At 40.5% G+C, this 14,670-nt stretch overlaps 2 protein-coding genes across 6 annotated transcripts in view; both read right to left on the bottom strand.

Annotated features, from left to right (window-relative positions):
- Positions 1–14,670, bottom strand: part of Pip5k1b (phosphatidylinositol-4-phosphate 5-kinase type 1 beta) — a 273,611-nt gene that overhangs the window by 201,784 nt on the left and 57,157 nt on the right. The gene's annotated exons all lie outside the window — the stretch shown is intronic.
- Pabir1 (PP2A Aalpha (PPP2R1A) and B55A (PPP2R2A) interacting phosphatase regulator 1) lies at positions 100–3,619 on the bottom strand. Its single transcript, XM_020158601.2, has one exon. It carries the CDS (start codon positions 3,479–3,481, stop codon positions 2,618–2,620), a length of 864 nt encoding a protein of 287 aa, XP_020014190.2. The 5' UTR covers positions 3,482–3,619; the 3' UTR covers positions 100–2,617.

Genomic DNA, 14,670 nt, shown 5'->3' with positions numbered 1-14,670 from the left:
TGTACATGGAATGCAGAGTAACACATCTTGTACAAATTGCCAAATTATTAACAGAAGTAACCTATGGGAAGGGATAATGAATTTTGTGTAGTAAAAGGCAAACTTTTAAAAACTATATATTTACACATTTAAAAATATTTTATAGTCAGTAGGTATACATTGCCTTCATAGTTAGATTCACATGCAATAAAAAAAAAGCATTTGGCTGATTGAACAGGATAGGATGTCACTTTTTAGGAGGAAGCACTTTTTAGGAAGAAGCACCCACTGAAAAGCACAGACACATGACAGTACATGGCATATTTAAAAAATATCAAGTTAGTCTAGTATTTACCAATCAAGAAGGAAGGACAGGTATTGGGACCGGAATGAAGAGAGGACTGAAGCCATTTTAGAATATGGCCAGATCATAAAGGGACTTTATAGATTTGACTAAAGAAACCATTCCCTAAACTGTAGGAAAGGAGGAAGCATATAAAAAGTTTTCAAGTAGGAAAGTGAAAAGCAAGTTTGTATTTTAGAAAGACCATTTCAGAGCCAATGTGAAGATCAGACAAAGGGGGAGGTAACAGACAGGCAGGGAGATCACCTGAGCAAGAACTTAAGTTAACTAATGGACAACAGAGATACAGAAAGGGGGAGAGTTGAGAACTACTTCATTTTAGTAGTTGGCAGGACTTGGTGGTTAAACTGGACATGAAAGACAGGGAAAAGGGAAAGTCAAAGATGCTTCCATAGTTCCTAATTGAGAAAATTAGATAGTGATGACATCAATTTAAGTACTGCAAAAACATGTTAGGTACAAAGATAATACATTTTGTTTTGAAGATGCTAAGGTTAAAGTACCTCTGGAAGTACTTCAAGGTACTCAACAAGAAACTGGATATATAGGTTTGAGTTGAGGAACACTGTCAGGACTGAAGCATATGAACACTACTCCCCATAACAGAAAAATTTAAACATATGGACATAATCTCACCCTTGATGTCATTTCACTGAACCTTGAGGCAACTGTCAAGAGTTGACCAATTCCATTTATTCTCACAGTTGTAAAAATTCCACATAATTGTTAAAGTCTGTAGACAGTAACTTTAAAAAATGAGGGGTTTTTGTCTTGGTCTCTGAAAAGTCTTTTATTTTTTACCCCACCCCTTCCTATCTATCCTTATCAATCTATCTATCTCTCATCTATCTTGTTAAGATAGATAACATAAGAAAGTGTAATATAAAAACTATTTGCTGTTCTTAATTGTAAAAGGCAAAGAGCATTCCACAATTCTACCTTTAACAAAACCTAAGTTAAATAATTTACCTATGTGACTCTCCATTGATTTCTCTTGCAAATCATCAGCCCTTAATTAATCAACATCCCCAAAGCAGTCAACTCCAGCTGTAGCTTTTAACCACAGGGGTTAAACAATTCACAGTCCTGTTGTTTCACACTGTCAGAAATCCAAGTCACACTGTACTTTTGTCTAACTGTGACAGTGCCCTAGTTTAGTGGAACGTGGAAAGGAAGGACCTGTTGGCAAGAAACAGGTGTTTCCTTCCTGAGCAAAGGAAACCCAGGAAGGTGACAGATGGGTAGAGCAGAAAAGCAGCTAAAAATTGGTCTGGCTCCTCATTGGCAAAAATTTTCAGAACTGAGGCACACCTGCATATTTTAAAGTATATCAGTGACTGAGAGAGCAGTCTGCCTGGGCGCTCTGCTGAAGTTCAACAGGGCATCCCACACACCATGTTTGAAAACCTTTTAAGTTTTAAGTGGTACAAAGAGCCTTGCCTTAGCCTATATGCAGTAAGCTAAGATTACAAGGCACTGTGCCAATGCACTTTCTGGTAAAAATATTTTTAAAAAGAAAATTTCCACTTTCTTTATAGTAGTGATATTTGTATGACTTAGTAGAATTACTATTAAAATTTCATTAGAAAATGTTTTTTCCTAAGTATGTTTACATTAAGATTCTTAATTTAAAACACTTGTTGCAAACTTCAATATTTGGGTTTTTTTAAAAAATCATTTCCCCTCCCATTTACTTCTGTATCTAGAAAATTAAATAACCAAGGACTCCTGGGTAAAATAGACAACCACTGGATTGATATAACATTTTTTTAAAAAGCTGTAGATAGGCAAGTTATTGTTCTTCATCAAATGGAAATTAGCGATCACTGAAAATAACATTAAAAATTAGTGTGGCCATAAAGTATGGAATTTTAAAACATCAGTTTACTATACTGATTAATTCAACATTCATATTTTCATCAGAACTTAATAATCCCATAAATAAATAGAGCTCTCAATTATTTAAAAAAATCAAGGGATAACATATGTATTTAGACATATTAGCAGCGTAAAATGTATGCTTCAACACACTTATTGGGAAAAAGTCTGAAAATATTACTACACTGAATTCAAGGGTATCCGCAGGAACCTGACAGAAGTTCTCTAGAATAACATTTCAGGAAATTCAAAAATTAAAAAAAAAAAAAAAGAGGAAAAGGGTCAAATGGGAAATATCCTCAAATTAATCGACAAAGTTCAGTGCTTGCTCCAAGGTGAATTCTCTGTCTCTCCACTGCAAAAAAGGAAAAAAAAAAAAGTTTCAAGATGGGCGAATCACTTAGATGAAAGTTCATCTACTGGAATAAAGGGAGAGGCCGCTTGGGCAGGTGACACAGGAGAGTCGGTGGTAGTGCTGACTTTCGCTGGTGAGTTACAAGAAGATCCTGCACTGCTGCTGTTCCCATCCAGGGTATCCGAAGACACACACACGCCAGGATCTGACAGCTGTGCAACGTCAGAAGAGAGCATGTTGGTGATGCCCTGGAAGAATCTCTTTGGCTGGTATTCAGTTTCCATTTCACATTTTCTTTTCAATGGTCCAAGAACACTTGGTCTAATGCAGTTGATGGGACTCTGGCTTCTCCGGGTAGTAAATCGGGTAGTTGGGCTGGGGATAGGGCTTGGAGGCAATCCATTGCTACTCACAAAACTTTGCAAGGATGGTGAAAAACACTGCTTCCCGATTCCCCGAGTGGGTGACGGTGCTGGTGACACCGGAATGAAATCGATGCGCTTTGGGGAGGCGGATTTCTCCACATCGTTGTCACTCAGGCTGAAACTTTCCTCCCAGGAGTGGCTTATCTGCATTGCGGTCTGCACCTCGCGCTCGTGGACCGTCTCTCGGTTGATCAAGTCCATGCCCTCCTCCTGTTTAATCTGGTGCAAGCGGCTGCTGTGCATGCGGACAGGGGAGGCCGGCAGCAGCAGGCCGTGGCGGCTCGGGAACGTCGTGCTGTTCCGCCTGGCGCTCGGCGCCTCGGCCTGGAACACCGGCGAAGTGTCACTGAGGCCGTGGATCAGGGGGGCGCTGTTAGACCTCCTGAGGCCCCCGCCGCCGCCACTGCCGCCGCCCTCCGCCGGGCTCCCGCCCGCACCCGGAGGCAGCTCCAGGTCCAGTTCCATCTTCTCCTGAGCCATGTCGGGGGCAGGGAGGCGGGGGCGGTGCTCAGTCAGGGCTCTAGGACTCCCATTCCCCGCAGTCCAGGGCCACCGCCGCTGCCGCTGCTTCGAGAATCTGTCAGCAAGTTCGCCACTCTGCGCATGCGCGCCTCTTTGCGCAGGCGTCCTGCGACGTCAGTCCTCGAGGCGCCTTCTTAATGCGTCATCGCGGCGCCACCTCCGCAGGGGGAGGGTGAGCGGTGGTTGGGCAGCCAGTTAGTGCGTTCCTTCCGCAAATAGCAATTGAGCGCGAGGTCGAGGGAAAGCACGTTGATATGGCTCAAGATTCAGGAGAACATAATTATAAAACAAACATGAGCTCTGAAGGAGAGGCCCTTGGTGATGCGGAGCTGAATGATCTGTTTGATGGGGAATGGGGCTTGGCCTAATCTCAGAGGGCTTCTCCGAGAGAGGGACAGTCCTGAAAACCGAAGAAGTAGGCAGGCAACAAGGGTGCTTTGTAGAATCTTACTGGAAGTGGGAAGCTAGGTGGCAGGCGGGAACCGGGGAGAAGTGTGGCCTTGTGGAGAGTGATGGACAAGAGCAGACCCTAGTCTTTGACAATGGAAACTTCAAAGGTTTTCAAGCATGGGTACAGTAGCAACTGGAATGCTCACTGGCTGCAGTCTGGCGAATAGATTCACAGTGCGGATTAGAACCCACATCCTCCAAAGAGGATGGTAATTTACACTAAGGTAGTAGTGCGGGAGAGGAGATGGAGAGAAGAGTAAATTTGAGAACCATGGTGGGAGGGCGCTTGTGATTGTATTATTGCTGTCTTATTTACAGTCACACTTCCAGCACAAGCATATGTGCTTCATAATGTTTGTTTAGTAGGCGGGATTGAATGAAAGGAAAGCCAGTAGGTCTTCACATTTAGAAAACAATACTGTTCTTGGCTCATGTAATTAAAATAAAACTGACATCTCATTAAAAGTGGGCTTGCGATCATTCACTTTTTAATTGAGTTTGTTGTTTTTCCCCTCTGCATACCTATAATGTGCAGGCAACAGAGATAAACATTTTTTTTTTTTTTTGCGGGTGTGTGTGTGTAGGGGTGGAAGCACTGTGGTAGAGTACCACTGGGGCAATTAGGTAGAATGAGATGTAAATGACAAGAAGAAGCTATTCCAAGCAGAGAGAACAGCAAGTACAAAGGCCCAAGGCAGTTTGGTAAGGGAACAGAAAAAAGGGGCTCCAGTGGGGGAGAGTACAGGAGTTGTGGATCTCAGTAAGGGGGAGAGTGATGAGAAGATGAAAAGAGTATGGATCTCATTCTTACTATGACAAAAAGCCACTGAGAAATTGTAAGCAGGGGAATGATAGCTGGTTTATGTTTTATTGTTATTTTTGAGTTGGCATCTCACTATGCTGCCCAAGCTGGTCTCAAACTCCTGGGCTCAAGTGATCCTGCCCCCTCAAGCCTCTTGACTAGCTGAGACTAAGGACACAGCACTATGCTGTTTTGGTTTGTGTTTTCCACATCACTTTGGCTCTGTGAACAGTAGGTTAAAAGAGGACAAGAATAGAGACCAAAAGACAGAGGTCTACTGCACAGTATGGACAAGAAAGTCTTGGACTAGTGTTGTAGCAGTGTTGATGGGGAAGTATATGGACTCAAGATATACCTTGGAAGTAGAATCAATAGGATTTGAAATAGAATTAACCCAGAAGTGAAATAAGGGCACAGGTTTTTGTGTGTGTATGTGTGTTTTTTAACTGAAACTCGGTAGATGGTATTGTCATATGCTGAAGGAGGAAAGGAACACATTTAGAGGTGTGGAAATTTAAGAGTTCTGTTTAGGGTTGAGTTGGAGGTGGCTATTAGATGTCCATAGATAGCCATTTGGCTACTTGAACTGATAGAGAACTTAGTGGTTTTTTTTTTTTGTTGTTGTTCATCCCCTTCTCTTTCTTTTTTCCACCTTTGGGCAGCTGAAGAAAGATCCAGAGAAGATAATTGAGATAGTCAACATTACACAGGTTGGGTAGTAGTGAGAATCAAGATTAGATTCCAAGTGTCTTGTTTTCTAGTCTGTCTGTCTTTCTACTGTATCTCAAACAGGTTTTATTTGAAGTCCTTATAAAATTTGGGTCCTGGTGATAAAATAATGTTATGAATTTATGCCTATAATTACAGAAACTAATTTTCAAGTACCAGATAATATTCAAATTGCTATGCATACAGCATCTCATTTAATCCTCACAAGCCCTATGAGTTAGGTATTATTATTGTGCCCCCATAGCAGGGGAGACTGAGACACAGAGTTGAAATAACATATACAGGATGACAGTAAGCAACAGCACCTGGGCTCTAGCACCAGAGCCTCAGCAAGATGCTGCCTCCTCCAAGCACAATGATGTTTCAAAAATGGGAGAAACCACTTCCAAATCATTAGTGGCTTTCAGAAGGCAATGGTACTTCAGACGATTTGAAGGACAGGTAGGATAACATATAGAAGTAGGTGATTATAAAAATTGTGAATTTGGTTAATACATGAAGTACATGGAGAAGAATAAGGGAAAAAAGTTGGAGTCAGAGAATAGAGATCCAAATGCCAGGCAGAAGCATCTATATTAATCTGTGAGGCAACTGGGAGCTACTGCAGGTTTTGATAAGGAGAATGACACATGAGAGCTATGCTTTAGAACCTGCCAGGTGTATCAAGGATGGAGTGAAGTAAAATAACAGAAACCATAAAGAAGCAACTTTCCAATCCTTCTGCTCCCCATACTGGGATTTGAACTCATGGCTTTGTGCTTGTTAGGCATTCTATCACTTGAGCCAAGCCTCCAGCAAGAACATTTTTAAGTATCTATTCATTGCCAGGCACTTTATGAACACTTCAATAGTCCCATTTACTCCTTATTGCAATCTTATAAATTAGATACTGATCTTAAACTTATACATTAATATAAATTAGATAATGATATTGCTATAGAGGAAAAACTGAGGTTCAAAAATAGCAAAGGATCCTACTGCCAGAATATTGGAGAACAAAGATATGAACGTATCTAAATCAAGGTCTCACTTCAAGAACATACACTGTTTGGTGAATTTCCCATGGATTATAGAACTTGATAACTCTGAGATGAAAGGAGGATCTAAAACCAAAGTTTGGAGTATCAAAAGGAGATGCATTTAGGAGACAGCAAAACAATGGCAGAACCTTCATGAGCAGAGGACAAACCGGAAGAAGTCACAAATGACCTAAGTTCAAGCATGAGTGCTAAAAGAGTGGCACAACATTAAGTAAAACTGCAGAGAAGAGTGCCAGAAAAATATTAAAGAATATAAAATATAGACCTTATTCTAAAATAGCCACAGCATTTTTCTTTCTGCATATTACTATATTATTACTGATGTGGCTCAAATCTGCCAGTCATTATTCACCCAGATCTGATAAACACAATTATTACTAATGAAGCACAGTGATAGTGACTAAGTCCACAAAATAAGACATTTATGACATTTTGTTTTTCCCTTGAAAAAAACAGCTGGTTTCTCTGTTTCTACTCTGTCTGAAAGTCAATTTTACTTATAATATTCAAGGTAATTTTTTAAAAGAAAGTTTGAATCATCACTTCACTGTTCAAAATCCTTCCATAGATTCTCACTCAGAGAAAAAGCTGAAGTCATTAAAATGGCCTCCAGCCTACAGAGTCCTTTCTGCCCTCCCTCTGACCTCACCTCCAGCTGTTTTTCCCCTCATGACCTACCGACTACAGAGGCCTCCTTACTGCCCTTCAGCCCACCAGGCACTGCTCCACCCTGCTCAGATTACTCTTTGTCCAGTGGACTTCCACAGTGTTCAATTCCTTCAGCCTCTGCACAAGTGCCACTGACTGACAGGCTTTCTCTGACCTCCTTTATAAAAAGCACCAGCAGTTCCCAGCACCGAGCCTACATTCCCATCCCCTTCACCCCGTTTTTATTTTATTCCACAGAACCACATCATCATCACTCCCTACCCTCCCATCTCAATCTCTACTTCTATGTTTTCTTCCTTCTTGCCCTTCTGTGAAGGTAAGCTCTATAAAAGCAAAATCTTTACTTTGTTCTGGTCTGGATGCCAAGTGTCTAGACCTAGTGTCTAATCCTGCCACAGAGTAGTCAATAAGTGTTTGTTGTGAACGAATGAATGACTGAATAAATACATAAACAAATGCAGCTTATTCCAAAAGGGAAGAAAACTCTATTATTTGAAAATCTACCCTAATAGGCTTTTCTAGATTGATTCTAGGAACTCCTTACTTTGACAATTCTTTTTTTCATATCAGGAAAATTATTAGTTATACCGCCCTCCAGCTCATGCAGGTACTTAATGAACCATTGTGTAAACTAAGAAACCGAAGCCCTAAGTTTCCATCCTTTTTCAGCCATATATAGGCACATACTTGATAGAATTAAAATGTTCAGCACTGGGGATTCTAAGCAGTCTTTTATATATTGAGTTACTTGCTTCCTCTCAAAGGAACCAAGGACAAAATACAGAAAATAGCATCCATAAAATGCAATTCAGCCTGTTGCAAATGAATTATGCTAGAGGTAGGAGCCAAGGGACCTTCTCTGAGTCAAGTCACCCTTCTGGTTTCAGTGTATGAATTAAATACCACATGTACACAGTTGAGATTCGTGCTCACTCCTGCACCATAAAACTAGACATTTATTCAATAAACTTTATTGTGATTAATATTAGGTTTAAAAAACTAATGGATAGTTTCTTTTTAATTCCTATGGGCAATTTTTCACTATTAAATCTCCAAGCATATGACAACGCAAATTTTGAATAAATGTGAAACATGAATATGTGTGTTTCTGTGTAGACTGAGGGGCGGCAAATAGCTCAACATCCCACATTAACCAGCATCACCAATAAAGTAAAAATATTACAAAAGAAAATTTTGCCTTGAAAGCAAAAGAACTCAGGAGTGTTAACTGGTACAACCATCTTAGAAAAATATTTGCAGTACCTACTAAAAGACAACATATGCATATCCTTTGAATAAGCAATCCTACCTGGGTATACACCTGGGAGAAATACGTGCTTACATCTACTAAAAGTCACATACAAGAATACTCCTGTATTACCATGCATAACAACCTCAAATATAAAACAACCCAAATGTCCACAAACAGGTGAATGGGTAAGTGAATTATACCATGAAATTCTTTACTCAACCTCACATTTGAGTTACAGTACAATACTGGATGGAAGAAATCGAACACAAAAGAGTATATACTCTATGATGTATTTTAATTATGTTCAAGACCAGCAAACACCAATCTATGGGGGTAGAAATCAAAATAGTGGCTACTGCTTAGAAAATGTTCCACATTTTGATCTGTGGGCTGGTTACACATATGTAAATATATATCGAATTAAATACCTGAAATTCGTGCATCAAATTAGGTCTTCAAATGTTACCAATATAACAAAAGTAGCATGGGAACTGGGAATGTAACCAGATGACAGAACAGAGTAAGAATGAACTTCATTTGGAAGGAAGATGTTTTTTGCAAACACTACCCCAGTCTAAACTAGAATGCTGAGCCTCCAAATCTCTCTGACACATCATTGTGGTACCAGTGGAACAGCATCTTGCTGTCTTTAACAGTAGACAGAAAGAAGACAAATACACCCCTCAGGCTACATTTTTCCTGGGGCTCTGTGCACCTGTATACTCCTAGGGCCTCACATAACACTGAAGACTTGATAGGACCATTTACAGATCACCAAGAGAACCACTAGCTGAATGAGGCTCTGTTCCTTCAGGGCCTCAAAACTAGTTGCTTCTGAGAAACCATGAAAAAGCCCATCTCACTGTCCTCTTTTTTTTTTTCCTTGAGAAAAGGTCTCCATGTAGCCCAGGCTGGCTACTTCCTGAGATCCTCCTGCCTTAGTCCCTTGAGGACTAGGATTACAGGTGTGTATCGCTATGCCTGCTCTCACTGGCTTTTATTTTCTCAACTGCAATCTTTGTGTTCAGCTGAAGTCGGCTCTGTTGCCTTCTCAGTGATATCCTCACAGCGCAATTTATAAAATGGAACAGAATTAAACTAACACCTAAATGTTACACAAGGGCTGTTTGTTTAGAATATATCTGAGGACTGAGAGTCGTGTGTAAGGACATGATTCTGGTCACCAAGAACTTACTTTATCCTGAAAGAGAATAAGTAGATGATCTGAAAAACTTATTCACATTGTTGAAGGCTCATGAAGTGTGACTTGCACAGTGCCTACCTCCAGGTTACTTAATCTAATCCCTCAACAGCAAGAATTAGAGAACCAAGGCAGAAGTTTACCAAGGGCTACTGACTCCTCTCAACTTTCATTTTTGATAACAAATAAAAGCCATCATACTAGTGAATGGAACTGTATCCTTCACATGGAGGAAATAAAAGGGTAGAAAGGGAAGAAGTTTACAGCCCAGCCTAGGCTCTCTGCAAAGTTCATGTAAAGAAATGTGAATTGTAGTTACTCTGTTCAATTTTTTCAAGTGGGAACATCAGGGAAGATATGAAATCAGCTATCCAATCCCCAGTCTCTATTCCTTTAAGACTTTTGAATAGAAAACAAGATCAGACCTTTCCTTGTTCCTCACTGATTTCAAACATTATAGGCAGTGTCCGTCTTTTAGTGCCTTCTCTTTGGCATTGAACTCCTCCTAGGCCATATCCACAATTATGATCAGTATTGCTTTCCCATAGCTCTGTGCCTCTCTCTGCCTGTCTGCTATCTTTCCCTTGCAGGATTAATCCATTTGTCAAGAAGAAAAAAAAAAGTGATGGCTTTCAGGTAATGTATAAAGTTAACTCCAAAACATGCAAAGGCTGAAAAATCTAGTTGGATTTATGTAGTTGGCCCTTCCAGCTGACTAGGTGCTAATGTTTGGATGTGAGGTGTCTCCCAAAGGCTTGGTCCCTAGCCTATGACACAACTGGGAGGAAGTGGATCCTTAGAAGATGGAACCTAGAGGAAGATTTTAGGACACTGGGGGTGTGCCCTTGAAGAAGACTGTGGGAGACCAATTTCTTTCTTTCATTCCCATCCTGAAGTGAATGTGCTTCCTCTACCACATACTCCCACCATGATGTACTGCCTCACCACAGGCTCAAAGCAATGGCACCAACTGACCACAGACTAAAACCTCCAAAATTGTGAACCAAAGCAAACTCTTCCTCTTTTTCAGTTGGTTATCTCAGGTATTTTTGTTACAGTAGTAGAAAGATGACTGACACATGGGTGTTTGGAACATTTCTGTTACATCTCAACAAATTAGTGTAATGTTAAAGAAAGTAGCAACTCTGGAGTCAGACTATTAGACTTCCAGAGCTGTGACCTTGGACAAGTCTGCCACGTTCTTTAGGCTTCACTCTTCTCATTTATGAAGTAGGGACAAAGCATCTTTGTTGTAAAGATGAAAAACAGGACTTCCATAACAGGCTTGCAGACAGCAGAGGCCCTATACAACCAGGTCTCTCTCTGTTAACATACTGAGTGCCATGATTACAAAGTGATCCTACCATACTTTTTTTTTTTTTTTTACTACCCAAGTCTTTGTTTTCATATTTTCAGTTTGGTTCTGTGAATTATCATCTCTTTGTCTTCTTCCCTAAGACTGTAGCAATTTTAGGGTCATACATTTTCTGTTACCCTAAGAAGTCTGAATTGAAATGTTCATGTAACAATCCAGGCAAGAAGGAAAAATGGGCAGAACCACATTCTCAAGAGCTCTACTCTCTAAGTCCATGTGTCTGACAAGAGGGCTGCCACAGCGCAAGAGGCAGTGGATCATGAAGAATGTGAAGGCATCCGGAGTGCTGTTCTCCATGACCAGCCATTTGTTAATCCCCAGGGACAGCCATCTTCCCTGGTAGTGCTGAACTTTTCAACTGGGACTAATCCCAGAGGCTCATTCTTATTTATTCTTTTAAAACCCTGTTCTGAAATACTGCTGTCATGTCACTGTCCTTCATGGCATATAATACGGTGCTCAGGGACACACATATTTGGCTGTGCCTGACAATTTGAACCCAGCCTCTCCCCAATAGGAATAAAAAAAACCTGTAAAATGATTCAAGTCTCAATAGTTACTATTTCTTAAGGCATGTCTTTGCCTCCATGTAACAGAAACCCAGAGATAGGTTTTGAGGAACATGTCAAATGTTCCAAAGAAGTTTGAAGCTGGTATCCCAAACCTAAAGACACATAACCAACATGCTTTCAGGAGATTGTTTTGGCTGTAGGGGATGACATTGTGCAGTGAAGGGCTACCTAAACTCTAAGACACTTTAAGACAGGAAGATTTATTATTGAGAGAGAGAGAGAAGCTCACAGTTCTCTCATTTTTTTCCACACAGCTGTACTGTGAGTTAAACATGACAAGTAAATGCAAAAAAAGAAAAAGCATTAAGTGGGTGGGAGGGTGTGCTCCAGCTCCCCTATCTCATACTATAGTTACAAGCTCAAGATGACTGTCATTCAGAATCTACATGACTTTTTTCACCTGCAGCTCAACTTTGCAAAAGGAAATGAATTTTCAGCACCCATGGAGGACAATGACATTATAGCAGTAATTCAAAACAGAGTTTTAAGTGGGGGCATACGTGCTAGGTATCTTTCTAAGCATTTTGTGAATATTATCTAATCCCTATGCCATCTCTAGGATTATTGTTTTTCTTTTATAGATGAGGGGGTTAACTAAGTTGCTTGAAGCGGCATTGGTAAATTTAGTAATAGGGGAATCTGAGCCCTAGGGTCTGGCTTCAGAGGCAGAGTTGTTAATCACCACTTGCTACTGATTCTCCCCAAACATGCTGGATTCCTCAAACCTGGCCTTTTCCTGGGTGCTTCAGGTTATCTTTTCAAAGTGCTGATAGAGTTGATGTGTCCAGGACAAGCATTCTTATCAGAGAGAACTCAGAGGTCAATATCATTGCATGAGCTTATACAAGGGAGGTACCACAATTAAGTAATTATTTGTTCCAAAGCAAGCTTGAAAATTAATGCAAAGAAATAGAAGCATGGACTGTTGATCTGAAAGTGGTTTCAGAGGAAACCTACATTAATCTTTATTAGTAAGGAAATGAAGTTCACAGAGAGCTAACGATTACTTCCAGATCAAAAAGGCATCCAGAGCAGATCTAGGATGCTTTATTAACTCTTTCAGGATTGCTTGGTAATATTTGTTCCCCGGATTCCTCTTTCACTGTAAGCTCTCTCTGTAACAGCATCTACCCCCGTGGTGAGTCAATATGCTGCTGTCTCTCAAACCTACTTCTCTAGACAGGGCTGACCTATTCTAGACTGTCACATGTTCACAAGGTATTAGACATTTCCAATGTTTGTTCCGCAGATGCTTCAAGCTCATCTTGTTATGAATGAACTCACATCTCCCTACCACAAACCTACCACTTCATTTGAGAATAAATTGCCAATGATCTCTCCAGACAACCAAGTCAAAATTCAACTTTTCCCTCCTCTCCTTCATCGTTATTTTGACCCTTGGAGGGAAGACTTCAGCAAACTGTAGGAAGACTAGCAAAAGGCAAGAAAAGAGAACCAGGTCCTCCTTGGGACCTGACACCTTTTGTCCCCATAGGTTCTTGTTGAGAGGAGGGAAGCAGCTATAATGAAGCTGGAGGCTTTGCCATTTGCCCTGGACAGTGGAGATACCAGGTTGAAACAGTTACTTGACATGACAGTGGGCCATTTTATTGCCTATGAGTGAGCAGAAAGCAAGGCCCCTGAGGTTTCATTCAGAAGCAAGGGGCAGCTACTCTTCCACTGAATACATTACTAGAAAGAGGCAAAATTAAAGAGGATTCTGGGTAATAATGTTTGTTACACATCTACAAGAATAGGAATGCACCTGGTGATCTTGAGAGAGGCTCCAGCGGAGGCTGGAGGGAGGTGTGGAAAAAATCAGATGGGGGAGTGTGGCACCATGAGTAGGTGGTAAGGTGGAGCGGTAAAATAAACCACATTTTTTAAACTGTGGCAAATTCAAATTGAGAAATCATTTTTCAAGTTCTGTATAGGTGGCAGCCACTGTGCTAGGCATTGGAACCAGAGGAAAGAAAGCAATGCAATGTCAATACACCATGATGGGTCATGGAAGGGGGGGCCAAGAACAGGATTTGCTTAAACTTTTTCTTTTTTGAGAAGTGACTAGTGGTAAGAAAAATACTGATGAGACAAAAGACAAAATCATTGAGATAAGAGACCACAGTATGTAGAGGAGATGGAATTGAGGGCAAAAGTAATAGGTTATAAATATTTACCTATGTAAAGTCTATAAAATAATCTTTAGGTTTAGACTAGCAAAATCTGAGGAAGTCAAATTTCTCTTTTTTCCATATATAACAGCTAGCAACACTTTCAGAGTACTGCCTGTATTTAATCTGCTGCTTCACTGATGACATAGAAATTTCCACTTGTCTTCAGCAAGACTGAAGGGGAAATGCAATTAATACCATCGCTTCTAGAATATCTAGCAGACCTGGTCATCAGACATAGAATATATAACCTAGACAAAGAACACATCAGAAATGGCAGTGAAAGATCTGTCCCAGTTTTTCCTACATAATTTGCTTTTTGGAATATGCAATTTTAATGATGGGTCAAAGAACAGAAAGCCCTCCTTGAGCTAAAAACCTCTCTGAACATGAAGGAAGACTGCATTGAGGAAGATGTAGACAGTGGCCAGTAGTCCAGGCTGGCTTCAAATTTGCTATGTAGACAAGGCTAGCCTCAGACTCATGATCCTACTACCTCAGCCTCCAGAGTGCTAGGACTAGAGGCATTTGCCATCACACCTGGCTCTTTCTGATTTTTAAAAAAAATTTCAATTAAAAAAACATGGGAGAAACAGGGGTGTGTTGATGAAAGGTTGTACATTTAATGAGACAAATATTTCAATATTTGTTCTAATGTTTCCTATATATTTAAACTAAATAACCAAAAGTGACAAATTCTATTTATTTTTATTCTACCAAATTTCAACATATGGGACTGGTGAAGTGGCTCAAGTGGTAGAGCATCTGCCTAGCAAGTGTGTGAGGCCCTGAGTTCAAAGCCCTAGTACCACCAAAAAACCCCCCCAAAACTGATTAATGCAATCTACATATATTCAATGTTCATTGCCCTTTCCATATTATCTGT

The sequence above is a fragment of the Castor canadensis genome, chromosome 13, assembly GCF_047511655.1.
Source record: "Castor canadensis chromosome 13, mCasCan1.hap1v2, whole genome shotgun sequence".
Taxonomy (NCBI): Eukaryota; Metazoa; Chordata; class Mammalia; order Rodentia; family Castoridae; genus Castor; species Castor canadensis.
The sequence above is the reverse complement of the archived record's forward strand: the minus strand, read 5'-3'. Positions and strand labels throughout refer to the sequence as shown.